Here is a 19,610-nt window from a genome sequence, read left to right as displayed (position 1 = left end):
TGATTATATAATGCTGCTACTTTCTCGAGATTAACTTGTAAATGTAATCTTTTCAAAGCAATTACACTAATTGACAAGCCAAAGTACAAAGTACAAAGCATAAGTAGTTTTAAATGAGCAAATGTAGTTTTGCTAAAACCAACAACCCCCCAGTCTTCAGATTACAAGCTTTTGCTTTCTGTCGCGCCAACATTAATGCTTTTATGTACAATCGTGTTTTTTTTTTTTCCTTTCCGTCTTGAAATTTGGAATGACTTCTTGTTAACTCTGTACAGGTTCTCCAGACTCCAGATACATCCGAGTGGAGACCTGCATGTTCATGATAAAACTTCCGCAATACTCCTCTCTTGAGATAATGTTGGAAAAGTTGAGGTACGCCATTCATTACAGGGAGGACCCACTCAGTGGCTGATCGCAACCATCCATACAACCCAACAACGTGCGACACTTCCGTGCAGCTCCGTTGGGACCCACTGATGCTTAGAAGCAATGCACATTACTTGCTGGCCAGACAGGACATAGAGAGAGCTTATTCCTGGACTTTTCATTTTTTTGGAGGGGGGAGGTTCTGTCCAACCCTGAACATTTATCTTTTTTGTATTTGTCAAATCTCTGGTGGGTTGTTTGCCTTGTTTTTGTGAGTTTGTTAGAATAATTTTAGTAGCGATTGGTGTGCGCAGATGAGTTATTGTTCCCCTCGAATCCCGAAGGAAGAGAGACTTACAGACTTCTTCAGTTCATCAGGGTTTACTGAAAATATATTTAAAAAATGCCTCCTGTTATTTTATATTTTGACTGGGAACAGAACATGCACGTGAAATGTATGTTTTATGTAAATATTAACACCTTTCCTTATAATTTAATTATAAATTATTTCCAGAGTACAAAAATGCTAAACACTGGATAAGGAGCTGTGAAAAAAGACATTTTACTTATATTTTTTATTTGAATTATTTTGGAAAGTATTGTTTAAGTTAAAGATTATTATTAAAAAAAGAAAAAAAAAAGAAAAAATGCTGAACGCTTGCAGTCAAACCAAACCTGATTCCTAAGAAGGCCGTTGTGTCTGTATTTTAAGGCAAAGCAAACTAAGTTTTCTATATGATAGCTTTGACTGCTTTTTTTGTTTAAGTTTGAGTCACTTAGGCTGTAATGGGTTCAGAATTCAGTATAGAACTTGAATATGATTGTGGCCTTATGAATTAGAGTGATTGAGAAGGTGCACTTGAATGCACTGTATTTACCTAAAGGGCTCTGAGCAGATGCATTGATACATGTGTGATGAGCAGGACTACTATTGAGGCAAGATCTATGATGAAAAGCACAGGATATTTCCAATCTCTTTTAAATAATATATGCATTGTAAAAAAAAAAACAAACAAAGAATCGCAAAAGAACATCCTTGAAAGAAGAGGTACTAGCCTCCTTGAGGAGCAAGAGGACATCACCAGATTAGGATGATAGTCTGTAAATCGTATGCACTTCCCTGAGTAATCTAGTATTGCCGAAATAAGTTGCAGCGCATTAAGTGAAGCGACTGCATGTGTAACAGGTCATTAATTACAATTGAAAATATATTTGAAACTATCCAACAGGACCTGTGCTTGGGAAATGTAAAGTCAGCAGCTCTGACTCTCCCAATGAGGTTTCCAGCATTACGTTTAATACTATGCAGTCACTCGGTTGGACAGTAACAAAGATGGGGGGGGGGGGGGTCCTTGAGAACACAGTTTATTAAATACTACCAGAAAATAAAAGGTGATAACAAGCATAACATAACATTTATTATCCCCGTGGCACTTAGAGGGTTAAGGATCCTTTAAATCACCATTGTTATCGAAATGCTTTCTTTTTAACGACATGCTTGACTTATTTTGCGGTGTTTAGGTGAAATGTATCAAAGGGTTGTTTAAATATGCATCACTCCATAATATGTAAAGTGATTACGAGCTGTCGTGAACAAGTATGATCAAGCTAAAAGAAACCCAACGCTACTTACGTTTAATGTTACTTTAAAAAGCGACATTATCCAACATTTAGTTTTTTAATGGCAGTTTTTGAGAATAATTTTAGTAATTAGTCAACCCACCGGCCATTTTTATAAGCGCCTAATCGCTCTTGTTTCCAGTTGTAAAAAATTACAAATGCATAATGACCAGCCAAACAAAGTGCATGCTGGTAAAAAAAAAAGTGCTAATGCAATATAAAAAATATCTTGGAAGTGGTAAGCTATTAAAAAATAGCATATAGACTGTTTTATTCTTGTGATTTATGTATTTTTAGGTAACTTCCCCTTTTATGTAGTGAATGATCCATAAGACTTGCATAATAACTACACAGTAAGAATATGCTCCATTTTGGTAGCGTTGACCATGGATGTTGAACCCTCCATGCAGAAAATATTGCTCCATTTAAAATTTCTTCTTAGTTGAATGGGTGGGATACCCAAATGAGAACCTTGTTTATCGTGATGGATACCAAGACATCCAGCTGATATGCTTTACGCTTGCCTTCTAAAAACAAGGCACTGGTCAAAATAGGCACTGCAGGAGGTGTGTTACCCTTCTGATATAATACGCAAGTAATATGCTTAAGTGCAACTATCTACATTTTTGAACATAAAAGTGTGCTGTACAGTTGTATATTAAAGTTATCTATGGTTGCAATTAAAGCCTTTTACTCGATGCTGTTCCCTTTGTCTGTATTGGTATTTAACACACTGCTGTGTAAATGAAACATACTAAAAAAGGAAAGAAGTGTCGTAAGAATAAAGTCTCACCTGATTTTGAATGTCCGAAGGCTGATGTGATTTCTTGGTGTTCCTTATATTCACTATTCATAGAACATCTATCTATCTGGGGATAATGCATGATGACAATAGTCTGGTATCGTGTTGAGTGGTGGTGAAAGCACCTGACCGTACACCCCCATCACTCAGTGTCATTCCTGGCTATCCGTTTTCAACTTTAAAATAAGCAGCTCCTCTCCACTAGAGCAGATGGGAAAACCAACAGATACAACGTAGCTAGAATATCTTTTCCATATCACCCCCTAAGACACTACATTTATTTATATAGCACCTACAGATTCGCTGTTATAATCTGTAACCATTTAAAATCACACACAAACTGCTACATAAGGAGAAGAGGGTCCTGCTATTGGGAGCTTACAATATAGTTTGTGGTTGAGGGGGAAGTGAGAGAATGAGTGTTTGGGTCTGGATGATCTGTAGGAGGTTGGATCTCTGTAGGACAGGGCTCGATTAGGATGCTGGTTGAGAGTGTTAGGAGGAAAGGTTGTGCACCGCTCGAAAAGAGAGCTTTTGAAGTTTATGTACAAGGGAGAAATTCTGATGGAACGGGGTAGGTAATTCCAGAGAAGGGGTAAAATCATGAATGCGGGAGTGGGGAAAAAGGTAATCACTGTATAAGAGACATTCATGAGAGGAACGAAGAGTTAGGGGTGTATTTGGATATGAAGATATAAGGGTGTTGTAAGTCAGGGTGAGAAATGTTAATTTGATTCTGGAGGGTCAGGAGAGGAGATATAGATTGGGTTGCAAAACCAACCTATATGCAGATGGCACCCCAAACGGAAGGTAAGTGCATAAAGTAATTAGGTTCTCCCATAGATATTAGATATAAGGTAAGGATGTTTAACATTATCAGGAGGGTTGCAGATGCATGTTACAGCCTCCCAGCTACAACATGTGTGTTAAACACGAGATATGCATAATGCCATCCTGAGTTGAGCCCCAGAAGAAATAACAGTCGGAATCTTTACATCCGGGATGGAAATGGAAACATCTGAATCTGCTATCAAAATCTGTGGTGTAGCTTCAGCCGCTTCTCCTGTACATAATGCAGCAGGCAAGTTTATGGTTATCAATTCCTTAACTGTTAGGGTTACACATGTCAAAATCCATTGTAATATTTCAGCCACTAGATGCTGTATGTGTACAGTTTAGCTTTACATAATGCTCCCGCTATTGATCGCTAGTGATTCTACAAAACAGTTGTGCAAATACCATTATATTTTGATTATGCAAGGCGAATGGGGGCTTTTACAAAAGTCAAGTGCAGCATTCAGCATGAGAACAGCTTCTGCTTTAATCAAGCTATATCGCTATTTGAAACTACTTTAAAAAACTTAAATTCAGATAAATGCATATTTTATTTACTGAGCAAATAAACAAATACAAGAACACAGAAACAAGAACGCAGTTAAAGGCAGTAGAATATATTGTTGCATCTGGTACAGTGACCGTAAGGCTACTGAGCACCATTAATAAGGCAATGTATGGAAAAGAGCGCTGCATCATACAAATTGTCCTCTTACGCTCAGAGGCGTTAATCACTAAATTATTAACTCACTGCATCGGCTACATTGTGAGAAATGTGAGAAGGCCTGCTTTGGTCCTATGGTAATGCAGTGAGATTTCTCATATGGCCATATATAGTTTGGGGGGGGGGGATAAACGCTTTAACAATGTATATATATATAAAAAAAGATAATACTGCCAATCCCCAGCAGGGAAGGCAGTAAAGTCTTGACATACATCTGATTTTAATTTTATTTATTTTTTACATAATTGCTTTATATAAATCAAGATTATAATCTCCTGATATTAAACGCAAAGTATTGCCTTAAAAACGAGAAAAAAAACATATGACAAGCAAACAAAATATATGAAAACAGGTTGCAAATCATTGGAGCCGTGTGTGCACCTATATTCTCTTAGACTACAATTCCCATGATGCTCAGCATCACTTAAAACAAAGACTGCATAGTCAATACAGGAGGTAAGATGACAACCGGCTGAATGTAATGGTTACCCACCTTAGATAAAGAAAACGCATACACCTATGAAATATATAGATACAAAAATAGCATATAAAAACAGTGTTTAGAACTATACAGTGACAGATTTCCAAAACCCAGCTATCAGACAGTCCTCAATTTTCAGTACTATAAAATGAAAATGTCTGTATTGTGCTAGAGAGGCGATCAGCACGACGGCTCTCAAAGCTAAAGTGATGGAATTGTATAATGGAGTTTGTAGTTATTCAGTACTTTGGAACAGAGGATAACGAGCAGCCCCCACGGTCACTCACTCTTCTTTTTGAACATCTCCACTCCTGGTATTTACGTTCCTCGTCTATAAAAGAAAGAAAAAAAACTGAAAATGGGCTTTTTCTTACACTGTTTGTTAGTTATACTAATGTGTTTTTAAATGCAACATATCTTAAAGAGCAGAACAAACTAAAACTGAGATGCTTCCTCACGGATAATGTTGAAACCTCCTCAACAAGGAATTAGGGATCTAGAACACTATTCCTTACTTTTCTAGTCATTTGTTTCAAACAAAGAGCTGCTTCTCCAAATAAGTCACATTGGTGAGGGTTTTTACACTACGGAGCTTGAAATCATTTGTTCTACCTTTGGCTTGTTTCTTGGGTTGAGGTTGCTTGCAGCTGCTGAAACCACAGGATCCCTTAAAATGACAACAGGACGGGTTATACACAGGTCACAGAGCCCCAATCATCAAAACAGAGCTAATTGTATTTACATTTACATCAGCACTGGAATTTCAACTCTTTAGTTAATATTTTACTTTAGGAAACTTTTTGCAAAAAACTTCATATATTTGTAAAAAAAAAAACATCTAGAATATAGGGTCAACAAATTGGGTGTAGAACTCAAATGCGGACAATAATTATACAGCATCATTTGGCAATGAAATGAATGCTCTCCCTTGGTAATGACGTAACAGGCTGGAATAGTCTGTGATGGCGGGGTGGGTAAAGAAAGTCCCTAGAATCCCTCCTGGATCAATGGCAATAGCTACTTTTTGTTCACTTTGCCATGCTTGAGTTTACCAAGATATTCTCTGCAACCCCTGGGCTTCATTGAGACTTACCCTACTCTGACATTTCATAAACCTGCACACACATCAGTGGGTTTGTGACAAACGATATATACACTCCATCTACCTGCGCAACGAACTGCCAAAGAACGGGGGATCAGCATAGTCATTGCACGGACGTCTGCTCAGTCTCATATTCTCCTCCATGTTTGTTCTCCTAATTTCCTCTATAGTTGATCTTCTCGTAGGAGGCGCAGCCCTTGAAACATTAGTTGATTTGGGTTGGTATTTTCGATCCTCCTCTGGACCGCGGGATCTCAATGAACGAGGATGTGCTGTAGAGTTTTCTTTCTTTTGGTTATTTCTAAAGGAAGGCACCACATCTCCTGGACAAGACAGGATTATATTAACAATATATATTTCACAGCACTACAATATTACTTGGGATCAAAGCAATACATCGAGTATGCCATAAGACTTCCAGTAATCTATATTTAACCAAATATTTAATGACAGCCTCTTTATTTGTAGTGTGAGGAGCATCTGGGAGGAAGCCTTTGGACCTTCGCCACTGAATTTAACCATCAAGACATCACATCCTACAGGAGAAGACAGCTCTGCTTTACTGCCGCTGGACAGAGGGGATTGTTTCTAGTCAGTTCAGGCACACAAAAAAATTCTAGGTCTAGACTGGATGAACTTAACACAACTTTCATGATGAAGTTATTTTATTTTCATCACAAAACCTCTTATGCTTGAAAGTATTATCAACAACATGCTTTGCATCTCCGTTCCATTATACAAGATCATGAACATTGAATGCTGGAGGAGTACACAATACAATCTCAAGGCACATATTCATTATTCAACCACACAAGAAAAAAAAACAGAAGACAATAATACATTGGTTTCCCTACCTTTGACAGAAAGGCCAGTTGGAGGCTTTCCAAAAAATCCAGTCTCCTCCTTTGTGTTTTTGTCGGGAACGGGAAGGGGGGGCGGTGAAACCGGAGGAAAGGTTTCTGAACTTGGACACATGTCACACTGATCCTGCAAAACAAACCATTTTCTCTAAACCCACCAGCTTCACATTAAGACCTACTTCTCAACAATAACACTCGACAACATCTAGAAACAGACGGTTCAAGGCGATTATGACAAAATATAACGAAAGTGGTTCCTAGGCCAGCATAATACACACAGACAGCTAGCAAATATAATAGATGAAATTGCATTTTAAGTACATAAATAAAAGGCCATTTTAAGATTGAGGAACACAAGATAAATATAAAACATCGAGCAGCAATGCATCGACAAAATGTTACCCAGTACCTGAAGCAAACGTCATCCTCAAGGAAGTTGGATATGCCATTTGTACTTTGGGGGCAGTCAACCATTTCATAAAATTGCACCTACCCGTCATGTTCTATTCTAGTTAATTTTGACAATACAAGAAGATTTGGATGGTCGATTTGAAGTTGTAAAAACACATTTTCGCATGCTAAAAGTAGACCAAAGTCAATTGGTTGCTATGGTAATTGACGCAACCTGACATGTGCGATACATAAAAACATTCTTCTACTAAACGATTCCCTTTTCAGCTATCTAAATATTAACGATTCCCAAGCCTCTCTTAAACAGAGGAAAAACAAATCTAAAACCTCTCCTGATGCAAATTATCTTTTGAACTGGCCTATGTTGGTTTAAATTGTTGGTCATGTTTTATGGGGAAATTATGTACATTTTCACAGAGCTACTTGAAAAACATTAAGTATTGTGGAAATTGTGGCAGCAAAATTGTTTAGATCACAAGTAAGGTTTACTTCCAACTTTGCTCCTGAAAACCTTCAGTAAATAGAATGGGGATAGCGGAGAAGAGCTGAAAACAATCGTGAGACAAAACAGACTATTAAAAGAAACCGGGTGAATGAGTAAGTCGGATGGCGTTCTGTTGAAAGAGCAGTTTCTGACTTCCCATGCTAAATAACGGTGAAGATATCGTGCCAACACACTACCCAACACACTGCCGTGACAATGGTCATACCTGGTGATGGAACAGAATTTCTCCATCAATCAGCACACCGCAGAATTCACACGGGATGAAGACGCTGTGGGGCTGGTGGACAGGAAGTGGAGAAGGAGAGGACCTCTTAGTCTGGACACTCGGCTTTGACATCCAATCTAAAATAGGATCCTCTTTAAACTCCTGCACAGGTCTGGGAGGGAATCTTCCATTAGAGATCAACGGATTTGTGTTACAACCAGACTGCAAACAGAAAGACAAAAAGTCAGCAATCCAAACAACCACCTTTCCTTCACATCTATTCTGTATAAGATATGTCCATATTGCATATCCTTTAACGCATGGGTCGGCTGCGTAGCTCGTTTCTTGAACACCTTACTAGAAATACCTGAGAATATGTGATTAAGACTGAGCCATTCTATTGTTTACCACAGGCAGCATTATAAGACTAATAGACTAGGCTAGGTTCACCGGTTAAACCTGGATGTTCTATACGCCATGAATTAAGTAGCGTAGACGTGTACGGCTATCCACTGGTTCCCTGTCCGGAGGACTGCCTGGCACCCGAGACTCTCCTTGGGAATCAGGCGATACAGTTGAATAGATTTTGGTGGGTTTCTCTGCAGTTAAATATTATCTGTGCAGTCATAAGAAGCAGGACAAAGCTGGTGAAAAGAGCAACAATCCCTTTGTCAGGATTGGTGACCAACTGGTTGTATATTGTGTCCAAAAGCCCCTAGGGATTTTTTTTTTTTTTTTTTTTTTTTTTTTACACGAAACAGTTATTTCCAAAATCCGGACACTTGAATATTAAAGTTTGTGTGGGTCCGCTATTCATGTAAGAGTCGTGGTTGAATCAAATCATATGGTAGAAATGGCACAAAAAACAAAAAAAAATAAACAGATCATTGAAAGGTATAAAAATATTACTTTCAATAAAGAGCCAACAACGTGTGACAATCAACGTACTTGGTGCAGAATAAGGTCATGTTCTGGAAACAGCTCTTCACAGAATTCACACGGTAACTGAATGTCATTTGCTGCAGGGAGACAAAATATCAGCCAAGAAATAAAAAACCCCAGGCCACTACGGAACAAACATTTAATCATCCAAAATTATTTTGCAGAGATATACTGTTTGCATCTAAAAGAAAAAAAAAATTACAGTTGTAATAAAACGTGTTGATGCAATGAATGAAACAGATTTGCAAATTGCACAAGGGTGAGAAAATGACCAAACTCATGCAATAAATGGTCACAGCGACTCGTTTCTATTATCCATTACATAGCGAACACTTGTGATCTATAGGCTTCAATGCTACTTACTGTCAGGAATAGAGAAAGGATCAAATTGTACAGCTTCGTTGTTGGGTAAAAGGCTGGCATCCATCCAGCCACGGGTATTCTTGGTCTTTCCAATATCTTCTGAGTGAAACTGCTTCCAGAAATCATCGCATTCTAAAGGGTCAGGGTCGGGGCTAGAACGGCCGTCGTTCTCAAAGCTCGTGAATTGGAATGAATTCATTTTGGAACGACCGTGGTTTTGGAAAGGCCTCTCAGAAAATGCTCCTGCTCCGTGTTGTTCGCGTGGCTTTGCTGGGATATTTTTTGACAGATTTTGCTCAGTAACTGTAAATAAATAAAAATTGCACTTGGTGTCAGAAAAGGAACTTTTTTTCCCGCAAGTTGGTTAGATAAGATATGCTTTCTGGAACAGAATAAATGGCTTAAGTTAAGACACATACTGCTCGCTGATACAGAACAGATCAAAAAATGGTTTTGTATTGAACCTGGATTAAATCATATGGAACAAGCGGCAGATTTAAAAATAATAAAAAAACCCTCACCTCTGTTTTTCTCTGCTACTCTATCAACATTTTTCAGCGATTGCGTTAAAACAGAACGGCCATAAAATCTACTAGGCACATGTCCACGGAGGCCGCTCTCCCTGAATGGGTTTCGATTGTTCCAGCTTTCAAACCAGGCTCCATCATCCTCCGTCCCATCGTAATCCAGCTGGTTCCGCAACCCTGTAGGTTTCTTGGGCTCGGTCTCCTTGCCGCACACCTTGGGGTGATCCTTCAGATCCTTAGTCATTACGCTGCGTTCACACTGGTCACAGCGCTCTGTCCGAGCTCCGCAGTAATCCTCGTGGTCACCTAGCTTAGCAAACTGAAGTTCCAGCTCGCAGAATTGGCATTTAGTCATGCGGAGAGGACAGGCACTGTGCTACAGGACAAAAAAAACAAATAAAACAGAAATCAGTTAGGTCAACCGTGTTGGCTTCCGTGTTCCTCTCGGCAAAGAAACTCTTCAAGAAACACCACTTGGTGCCCACTCAGAATGTCTGGGTATGCATGCATGCTTGTGCACTTGGAGTGTGCATTCAGACTTGTGATGGGAATGAAAAAAGGGATGCTGTGGCCCCCTGGCCATGCCACTGGCACGCTAACCTCCTACATGGGGTAGGAATCTGGGGCACAGAACATGGGGTCTCACATACATGTACTTTGCTACAGAAAAAGCTAGAATGGCTTAAATATTTCACTAATGGCTGGGTGATCCGACAGCAGCAGGACTGGTGGCAATTATGGTTTATAAACAAAATAAATTGTTTGAAGAATGAGTAAACAGCGGAACAAAGTTAATAAATAGCAATTTATGTGAATCATTGATTGCATAAATCCTCGCCCCTTGTTAAAAGTACTCCTCACTGTTCTTATTGAGACAGTAAAGCAGAAAGTGTTTTCTGACCTCATGTTCCTCCAATTCACGCTTCTCCATGATCATTTTACACTTGCATGTCACCTGAAAAAGATGAAGACAAGATCAGTATGAGCAGAAGAAGCCACTGGATAATCCGTGCGCTAACCAGCCACTTCAGAAGAACAGCTTATAGTAGGCAATAACACAGGGAACATGGGAAACGTTAGCGCATTATACATTTAATTAAATGAAAAAATAATACACTACAGCGTGAGTAAGTGTGTGCGAGAGCGAGTACCGGGGCATGTTCTGAGGTCATGTGCTCCTCCATGTCACTGGTGGGGAACGGCTCCTTGCATTTCCGGCACACACTGATATTCCTCTTGCAGTGAATCTCATGCATGGTAAAGTTAATCGATGGAATGTCACGTTTACTAGAAAAGAAAGGAAACGTGTAAAATTATATATATATATATATATATATATATATATCTCAAGGGAAATACTAGGATTTCATATTATGGGTATACTTTAGCAAAAGTATAGATTGGCTATATATATATATATATATATATATATATATATATATATATATATATATATATTACATACATACATATATACACACACACACACACACGAAAACAACTAAATTGCCCAAATTGATAATACAGATAGTCATCAACGATTTTCATTATGGATTAGTTGGTCTGAGTACAGCAAGTTTAACTTACTTCAGACAGATGCTACTTCAGAGCTGAGTGGAGAAGACATGCTATACTGCTGTAACGTATGTATTAACTCCCTTGCTCCCAGCCTTGTGTCTGATCTGGCCTCCAGTCTCTCTCTTATCCCATCATTAACTCCTCCGGTCCCCTCATTAACTTCCCCCCATTACATTTACACTGCACCCAATTCACCTACTTCTTTGTAACCAAAGAGGAGAGATCTAAAACAACGTCTCTTATTGCTTACAAATTGAAGAATGGAAACAACCATTACCAGGATTCCTTTTTAAGATTATTCCTTAAAGGAAATGTAAACCTTCCAGCTTCTAAAAATATCTTGGATTCCTACCAGATTCTGAGATATAGAATAGACATAACTGCAATTATCCTGCAACTTGAAATAGATTTTTTGCCAGATATACTATACATATAAATTGTGCCTTAAAATTAAATATCTCAAGATTGTAAGCTTGCGAGCAGGGCTCTCTCCACCTAATGTATCGATTTGTCAATTCTAGTCTTGCCATACCCCTTGAATTTATGTATTATTATCTATAGGACAACGTTGCATTGCTGAATCTCTTTTGTTTGGATCCCCGCTCCTTTAAGAGTGGCGATTAACCTGTATAGAATTCAGAAACGGCCTCAAGAGAAAAACTCAAGTCACAGCCAAGGGAATCATTAATAATAAATAAACCTCCACAATATACGAAGTCTTTTACACAGCATGTGTCTATCTATATATCTCTATCTCATATGATATTAGAACAGTCCGCAGCTCACACCCATGCACACTCGTAGCAAGAACATTCATTTGCATTTATTTCCAACATTAGTGAGCATAATAAACATTTTTATTACAAAAAAAGCTGAATCACTATTAAGCATGTGCCATGATAGGGCATGATTTCTGAAGTGTAAGAAGAGATCTCATCACTATAGTAACTAAATGAGCATCCCATAGGTTTGTTGGTAAGACCACTTTTGCATCAGAATCAATGAATACCAGAAAGGATAACTAAAAACGTAGCAGGAAAAAATAAGCGAGACATCTTGCTATTCAACATGCCGTAAACATTTTACCTATGCTTCTTTATTTTAAAGGGACACGCCAGCCATCATATACACTATAATGCATATGATGGCTGGAGTGTACTATCCCTTTAGGAAACCCACTTTATGTTAAGAAACCCATGCAGTATTATCAATGCACGGAGACCTTCAAAAGAGTACTGCTAATTCAGTAACATGACAAGAAATACAGCCGGGAAGGCATTGCATGGGACTTTCTGAAATTGGGGTACTTTGATACGGTGACCAGCCAAGTAACATTTTCTAAAATACTACAAATCTTTACTGTGCACGGCACGACACACTGGTGTTGAGACTAGTTGTCAATGTTTAATGTTACTTAAAGCCGTATTTGCGCGAAAAAAAGACAAGGTTTTTTTCAGAGCAAAGGGCGTCTCATAATCCGACCTCAAATAGAGGTTTGACTATAAGACTAAGATCCAGATCCCCCGCAGCGCTGCAGGGAACCTGGACCCTCCCGTCTGGCAGCCAGTGGTCGTCGATGTGTGCAGACAAGCCCCGCCGGGGGTTCTATGACAGAATGCAGGGGTGATGTGACCTTTCGGTGCTCAGTCATAGAAACCCCAGCTGAAGTGCCGGATAGCAGTGGAGGTTGTATACACGCATCATGTAGACCTTCTCCGGCTGCCCTACTAGAGTCTGGAGCATGGGGGGGCAGAGTGTCAAATAAAAGGAAATAAACACAAGAAATGCATTATGAAAACAGTTTACATGTGAATTATTATTTACAAGTAAAACTTTTTTCCTATAGAGTAGTCTTATATTCAGGCTTTTTCTTTTTTCCTAAATATTCAGATTTGGGGGGTCATCTTATTATCGAGCAAATACGGTATAGGGGGTTTTATTTGAGCTCCCATGGTGATCAAACCTTAGCAAAGCAACGCTTAACGTTTGGAATCTAACTCCTGCGGGATGATGTTCAGTCAGCTCGATCATCATGAGAATTATAGTCGTGGGGTAGAAAGCCAAGGATATGTTATTGAGGACAGCGAGGAACGTATGAGATCGTTTACTTACCAGTTCCCACACAGCCTTGTCTCCTGCTCGCCCTCAGAAGCCATGTCCCTAAAACGAAAAAGGAAAGCAGAAAGTGACTTTCAGTTGCATCGCTTCAAGGCATGTTAGAGATAGCTGCGAAGAACAGAAGTAGAAACTAAAACCACTTTCTACAACCTGCCTCCGTTATGTTAAATCGAAAGCGAGTTACTTTTAACGTGGTTGGGTTATAACATACAAGGACATCCTGGAATAATGTGACGTGGAAATCCTTTAATAATTCGCTGGAGAACCTTCCGACATATTACATTTGATCAAGAGTCGCCGACAAACAGATCTGGAAGCAGCGGCAATTCCCCCAGTCCCTCCTCGCGAATGTTATCAGAAACACTGCAATGTTTATCCCCAAGAAGGGCCTCTACTCCTGGATCCACTATTTCTCACAAGGGATATTATATATATGTATGTATATATCATTTACACACACCATTTGTGGTAGATTATATATATATATATATATATATATATATACACACACACACACACACACACACACACTTGGCCTAAAAAACAGACCTGCCCTGGAGCCGCAGCTGCCTCTAAAAGTATGTGTGTCTTTTTATTTTACTGTTAAATATCGTGCTCCATGTAACACTCTGGTCTGGACTGGTCATCTGGAACGCTTGGCAAGTGTCCAGCGGGCCACTGGCCAACAGAGCCACACACGCAGCTGATCTGCCATACCAGCCGCAGACCGGGTGCCTCGGCTTGAGGATGGATACGTCCGGGAGAATAGAAACCTAGAGAGCGCCTGGGCATATCCAGCCATCAGATGCACCTACGCCATCCGGCAGCCGCCGGCCTTAAAGTGACAGGACCACCCCATCATCGCCAGTCCAGCCCTGGTAATACTATTATGATATGGGCAGTATAGCGCCACTGGACTGTCTCTTTAAGGTAGCCGGAGTATAAAACACCATTCAGAAGTATCATTACAGCTCCCTGCCGTAGTGCAGCTCACACCCTGGATGACGGCACAGCCTTCAAAATAGGGATGACTCGGCACTCCCATCGGTGACTAATACTTACACTTAAGAATAGAAACATACTACATACATACTACCGTACATACATACATTCCACGGGTTACAATACATCTCCAATGTGCAATGAGACAGCCGCATAAATACGCAGATTACACAACCAGTGTCATGTTCATTGTTCCATGACTCACGTACACAGTAGAGCAGAAATTAACTTATATTACGCGTATTAGTGCAGATAAAATGTGAATATTAACGTACTTGCTAAGTATCCACCGCTGGCCGCCGTCTTTAATCTCGCAAACACAACCTCATAAGAAAGTAACTTCTTCCCACTAAACCTTGTTTCCCCCATCGGCAAAGCTTATAAACCGATTCACGCGTGTTTCAACACGTTACCAGTACAAACATGGTAACGATACATCATCATCATTTCGGAAACACGGATAGCGTGACCTATCAGGTGTAGTCTATTCTGTTGGAATGATTTCATACAATTATTGTACGCAACACTCCTACTTTAATGTGAGATAACACAGTTTTGTGAGACTAACTTAAATCCATAACATGCTACTCAAGTGCTCAGGAAATTACGAGGAGCTGGTAGGAAAAGAAAAATAGCGTTTTGATGGATACCAGGCCATGACACAGAATTTGATCTATACATCAAATTATTCAAGGCATAAACAGGATACTAGTAACAGAGAGGCGTAGACCCAACCTTTTCAGTGAAAACGTCATCTGAGCTATATATTGTGCTGGCAGTCTGGCCTACTCCAGCACTAAATTATTAAAGAAGTGTTCCAGTCCTCTTTTAAAACGCTGCTGAAGTCAGTTCTGGACGGACTACGAAGCATTTTACCGCACGCAGATAGGTGCAGGTGTTCTTTAGTTAGAAAGCGAGACTCCTGTGTAATGTAACTCCTCCCCAGCCACCGGGGCTGAAAGCAGGGAGCATACCCCAATATGCTGCTTCTACAGGAAATCAATGGGAGGAGCAGCAGCCAAACACAAACGCAATCCAAACAGGTTTGTTACATGTGTGTTTGTGTGATCGGCTCCCCCTTTCAGTGACCATGAATGTGCTACTGAGCATGTGCAAGAAGTGTGTAATGCCTTCCGGCTTCAGAGGAGGAGGAAGAAAAGAGACATAAGTTTCATTTTCTTACTCTGCTACCTGAGAAATACATCCTCCAAGTAAAATGCAATGGATTCCAGGAAAAGAAACTCCAACAGGCAATAAAACATAAAAAAAAAAGATACAATTTTGGGGACGATAAAGTTCATTTAAGCAAATCAGTATGGAAAGAAGAAACAAAGACTGCTTGTAGACACTACAAAGACGGCCATTTCATTTTTAAAGTATGATCTGAATGACTCTCCCCAACCAGAAAGCCCACCTGCCTGTAGCAAATGACAGGAGCGTCAAGAATAATAATAATAATAATAATAATTAATAATGCAGGTCAATTGATTGACACGATGTTACATTACTTCCCATACATTACATATATATGGTTGGGTTCGTAATGCATGTATATTTTAATCTTTAAAAAACACCCAAAAGTAAATTAAAAATAATAATAGTAATAATAATGTCACGCTATACATTACACCGTATATTTTATCATTTAATTAAATGATTCATTGACTAAGGAAATGAAGTTCCCTGCTCTGTATCTGTTTGGGGAGGCAAATCCTCTCGGCCGGGAGTAAACCGGGATCTCAGGGGCTCCACATGTAGCTCCCACCCGGTAAATATTAGGGGGGGGGATATGGGATAACTTTAATGACAGATACAGAGTATTCAGAAAGACTCGGTATCGTTAACACGATTTATAGCGGAATGTATAATAAATGTGATCTTAAACAATATATTGTTAGGACACAACAGCAAAGCCCATCACACTCAGGCAGCCAAACGCTGACCACTGTCTAGTCTTCTTCCTGTATCAGGGACCTCGGGGATTAGGACTAGAGAGTCAGATGCTGTTACTCACCTTTTCGGTATATGTCGCCTTCGGATCACGGAAACGCTGCACCCGGTAACCAGCTGTCAACAAGAAAACCGCTAATCAGTGACACTCGGGAGACAAACAGACTGCGGGTCACTTCCTCATACTGAGCGCTTGATGGATTAACCAGCCCGCCATTCGCTAAAACAGCTGTCAATCAAAGCAAAGCCGTCCTCCTCGGCTGCCTGCTGCTGATTGGTCGTAGGGGCATGTACGTAATCGCCCAGCTGCCAATTGCCGTTCTCTGGGATGAGGAAGTACATGGAGTAAATCGGGATGGGTTTTCTGTTAATGAATTAGGTTCAAATAAATAAAGATGGCTACACTGGGATGTACCGCGAAACCCAGCCAGTAATAATATCAACCAAGTGACGGTAGCAGAACTCCTCAATCTGGATGATTAACTATTTGCTATCTTGTGCAACAAGTAATAGATATAGGTTGGGAAAAAGGCACATTAACCCCTTCTTTGCTGAGGTTGTTTTGTGTCCAAAAACCTGAGACTTTTTAGGCTATAGAGCTTTTTGTTTTATACCATTTTAAAATGTATAGTCCAACATTTAGTACACATTTTTTGCTAATATTTTACTATGAAAATGGGCCTCAAGCCTGTTCAGTTTACCAAAATACCACAAAACATATTAATGTAAGTGTCTTCGATTTAAAATAGAATCCAACATGCTTTTTTAAATATTTTTACTTTAAATTTTCAGAACATTTTATTTTGAGAGGCCCCTGTCTCATTTGGGACCGTTTAGTAGCCCACCAGCTCAAAATCCCCCCACAAAAGTACATATTTTTGCAGAGAAGGTAAGTCAGGGTATATGACTAGGAGCATTTGGACACTTATCATGCAACCAATGCCTGGCAAAGGAAGCCCTAACGTTCATTTTCATTGTTTTTGTCACCAAACCTTCTGTGTTTTTTAGGATTATTTGCACAGATTACATATAACTGCAGAAAAAACACCAGCAGCGTGGCACTCCCTGCTCCGGGAATTGTTGTTCACAAAGATCCAGCCTGCTGCTTGATCTATAAACTTTACTGTGGCTGCTGATCGATCTCTGACCGATCAGCAGTCCTCAAAACTCATGAATGGAGCATCATGTTTATTGAGAACACCGTGCTCCATTCATACTGGAAGTCTTGCTTGATTGTGCAAGACCTCCGGCACTGGGAGGATTAATGGCAGTTTCCGGTGACCTGTTTCCACGCCGTCATGATAGATTTTTGGGCTACTTTTTTCTGTGACGGCAAGGAATGTCATGAAGGTTTTAGTGGATTATGTTCAACATTGCTGTTTATCCAGAAGAAGGGAAAAGCCTCAAACATAAGTGAATGGGGTATCTCTCCTTACTGCTAGATGGCAATTGGAGATCTCACCGGATGGACTAGCAGCGAGACAGCCTGCTGTCTCTGGACAGTCTTATAAAACGCTTGTTGCAAAGTAACACTGATTTCATGGAGCCGAGTTGTGTGATTCTTAGCTACATTGAATCAATGTTCCTTTGCAAGTGTAGCCGGTGAGACTGGTGCAACCTAACCAGGTGCTGTACCCCAAAACATAAATGTGTGCTCTCTAATGTGTTCATGTGAATAAGCCCTAGCAGAGATGTCATTTGATTTGTTCGTCTGGAGGTTTCATACTTTAAAGGCAATATGAAAACTGTTGATAAGCATTCCTTGAAAAATATCAACAGGCAACATTTTACATGATAAGAGTTATATTCAGCAGTATACCAGAAATGGCGGTTCTGATGCTGCATTTTGTTACCAAAAGTGTTAATTCAGCAGAGCAGGTGGGACATCACCTTTATTCTGGTACATAAAGATGAGCAGTCTTTCTTCTGCTGGCTCTGCCAATAAAAGCAGTTGAGTTGATGTCTATGGCACCATACCACCCAACAGTCCTGTTTTTTGTGGGGCAATTTTTGGGTGCACTGTTCTATTGCCCTGTTTTGAGGGAATAAGTAGCTAACTCTTGGGTTGTAGGCTTACATATTTTTGTCTCAGAAAACACTGGGCTGGTGGCCATGTCAGTCCATATTCTGAGTGAGCGGTTTAGACATGGGAAAGTAGCTGATTGCTAGACTTAGAAGGGCTCTGGAGTGCACATGTTACACACATGAGGAGGGAAGACATTCAGTGAGTGAGGAGGGAGCGTACATGTTTGATTTGGCTGTAAGCTACAGTATGTGCATGCGCTATAGATTTGTAGGCTGTGGAGATGGTCTTTGTTACCAAAAAAGGTTTTCTCTCCTTTCATTTTGCTAATCTTTGCTCTCCTTTTTCTCTCATCTTTCTCAATTTCTTCCTTCCCTCTCTTTTTCCTTACTGTTTTCTTTTCCGGGTTCTTTCCTTTCTCTTTTAATGTTTACCTTGTGTAGAAGTAGGATACAAATTAAAAAGAGTTGAACTTGGTGTCTTTTTTCAACCTTAAAGTCACTAATATTACCCTTCTCTCTTGTCTTCCCGCCAACCAGTCCTTCCTCTGTACTAAGCCAAACATTTAAGTTCTAAGATATATTTATGGGGGTTGCTGAGCCAGGGCAGCTCCCTTCACTCTTCCCTCACAAGGGGTCCTTGGCCAGTTTATTATTATTATTATCTTTTATTTATATAGCGCCAACACTTCACGCAGCGCTTAATACAATACATATATTCAAGGGGTCTGGCAAGACAAGAATTGACAGACTAAGACAAACTGATACATTAGGTGGAGAGAGCCCGGCTCGCAAGCTTACAGTCTTGAGGGAATGGGGTGACAAACATAAGGCACAGAGAAAGGGTGAGAGGTAGTGTTGGTCCCTAGAAGGGCTGCCTTCCCAGTCAGCATAGGCGATGATCTGTAAATGTAAGGAAATAAAAATCCCAATGGAGCGTATGTATAAAGGTACCGCAAGCTAACGGTTAAGAACAGTAGCTAAAATCGGAGGTGCAGCATAATAATACGTATGAACCGAATTGGCGGCCTTTTCGCAGATACTTTCACTTTTGGTGCTGTGGGTAAGTTTGGGGTTTTTTATACTTGTCTGAAGCCTGTTCGCGTCCGTCCAAGTAGGACAGGTGGCAAACATTTGCCCTTCCTTGAGCGATAGAGAACATCTGCTGTTTGCATTAGCGGGGTTGGCCGGCGTGAGA

At 40.0% G+C, this 19,610-nt stretch overlaps 2 protein-coding genes across 3 annotated transcripts in view; one reads left to right on the top strand and one right to left on the bottom strand.

Moving 5' to 3' along the window:
• The window catches only part of HECTD4 (HECT domain E3 ubiquitin protein ligase 4), a 70,479-nt gene extending 69,934 nt beyond the window's left edge, over window positions 1-545 (top strand). For both annotated transcript variants that reach the window (XM_053473168.1, XM_053473162.1), the window contains exon 76: window positions 276-545. In XM_053473168.1, coding sequence (XP_053329143.1) covers window positions 276-412 — 137 coding nt within the window. In that variant the 3' untranslated portion in view covers window positions 413-545. The remainder of the gene's footprint in view (window positions 1-275) is intronic.
• Window positions 546-4,986: 4,441 nt separating this feature from the next.
• TRAFD1 (TRAF-type zinc finger domain containing 1) lies at window positions 4,987-16,586 on the bottom strand. The gene is made up of 12 exons (XM_053473217.1): window positions 16,455-16,586; window positions 13,433-13,480; window positions 10,894-11,029; window positions 10,644-10,697; window positions 9,737-10,118; window positions 9,216-9,518; window positions 8,859-8,929; window positions 7,911-8,132; window positions 6,784-6,916; window positions 5,994-6,252; window positions 5,440-5,494; window positions 4,987-5,158 (listed from the first exon to the last, which is right to left on the bottom strand). The coding sequence occupies exons 2-12, from the start codon at window positions 13,474-13,476 to the stop codon at window positions 5,111-5,113; spliced, it is 1,707 nt and encodes a 568-aa protein (XP_053329192.1). The 5' UTR covers window positions 13,477-13,480; window positions 16,455-16,586; the 3' UTR covers window positions 4,987-5,110.
• Window positions 16,587-19,610: the final 3,024 nt, after the last annotated feature.

The sequence above is a fragment of the Spea bombifrons genome, chromosome 1, assembly GCF_027358695.1.
Source record: "Spea bombifrons isolate aSpeBom1 chromosome 1, aSpeBom1.2.pri, whole genome shotgun sequence".
In the NCBI taxonomy this organism is placed as follows: domain Eukaryota; kingdom Metazoa; phylum Chordata; class Amphibia; order Anura; family Pelobatidae; genus Spea; species Spea bombifrons.
Note: the sequence above shows the minus strand (reverse complement) of the source record. Positions and strands in the feature narration are given on the sequence as shown.

What these genes read in the sequence shown, in the direction of transcription:
- TRAFD1 (XM_053473217.1), bottom strand. Translation starts at nt 13,476, where the DNA reads ATGGCTTCTGAGGGCGAGCAGGAGACAAGGCTGTGTGGGAACTG. An exon ending in TCCTTTCTCTATTCCTGACA is followed by an intron (nt 8,930 to 9,215) that starts GTAAGTAGCATT and finishes GTCTCCCTGCAG; the next exon opens with CAAATGACATTCAGTTACCG. An exon ending in TTTGGCAGTTCGTTGCGCAG is followed by an intron (nt 5,495 to 5,993) that starts GTAGATGGAGTG and finishes TGTCATTTTAAG; the next exon opens with GGATCCTGTGGTTTCAGCAG.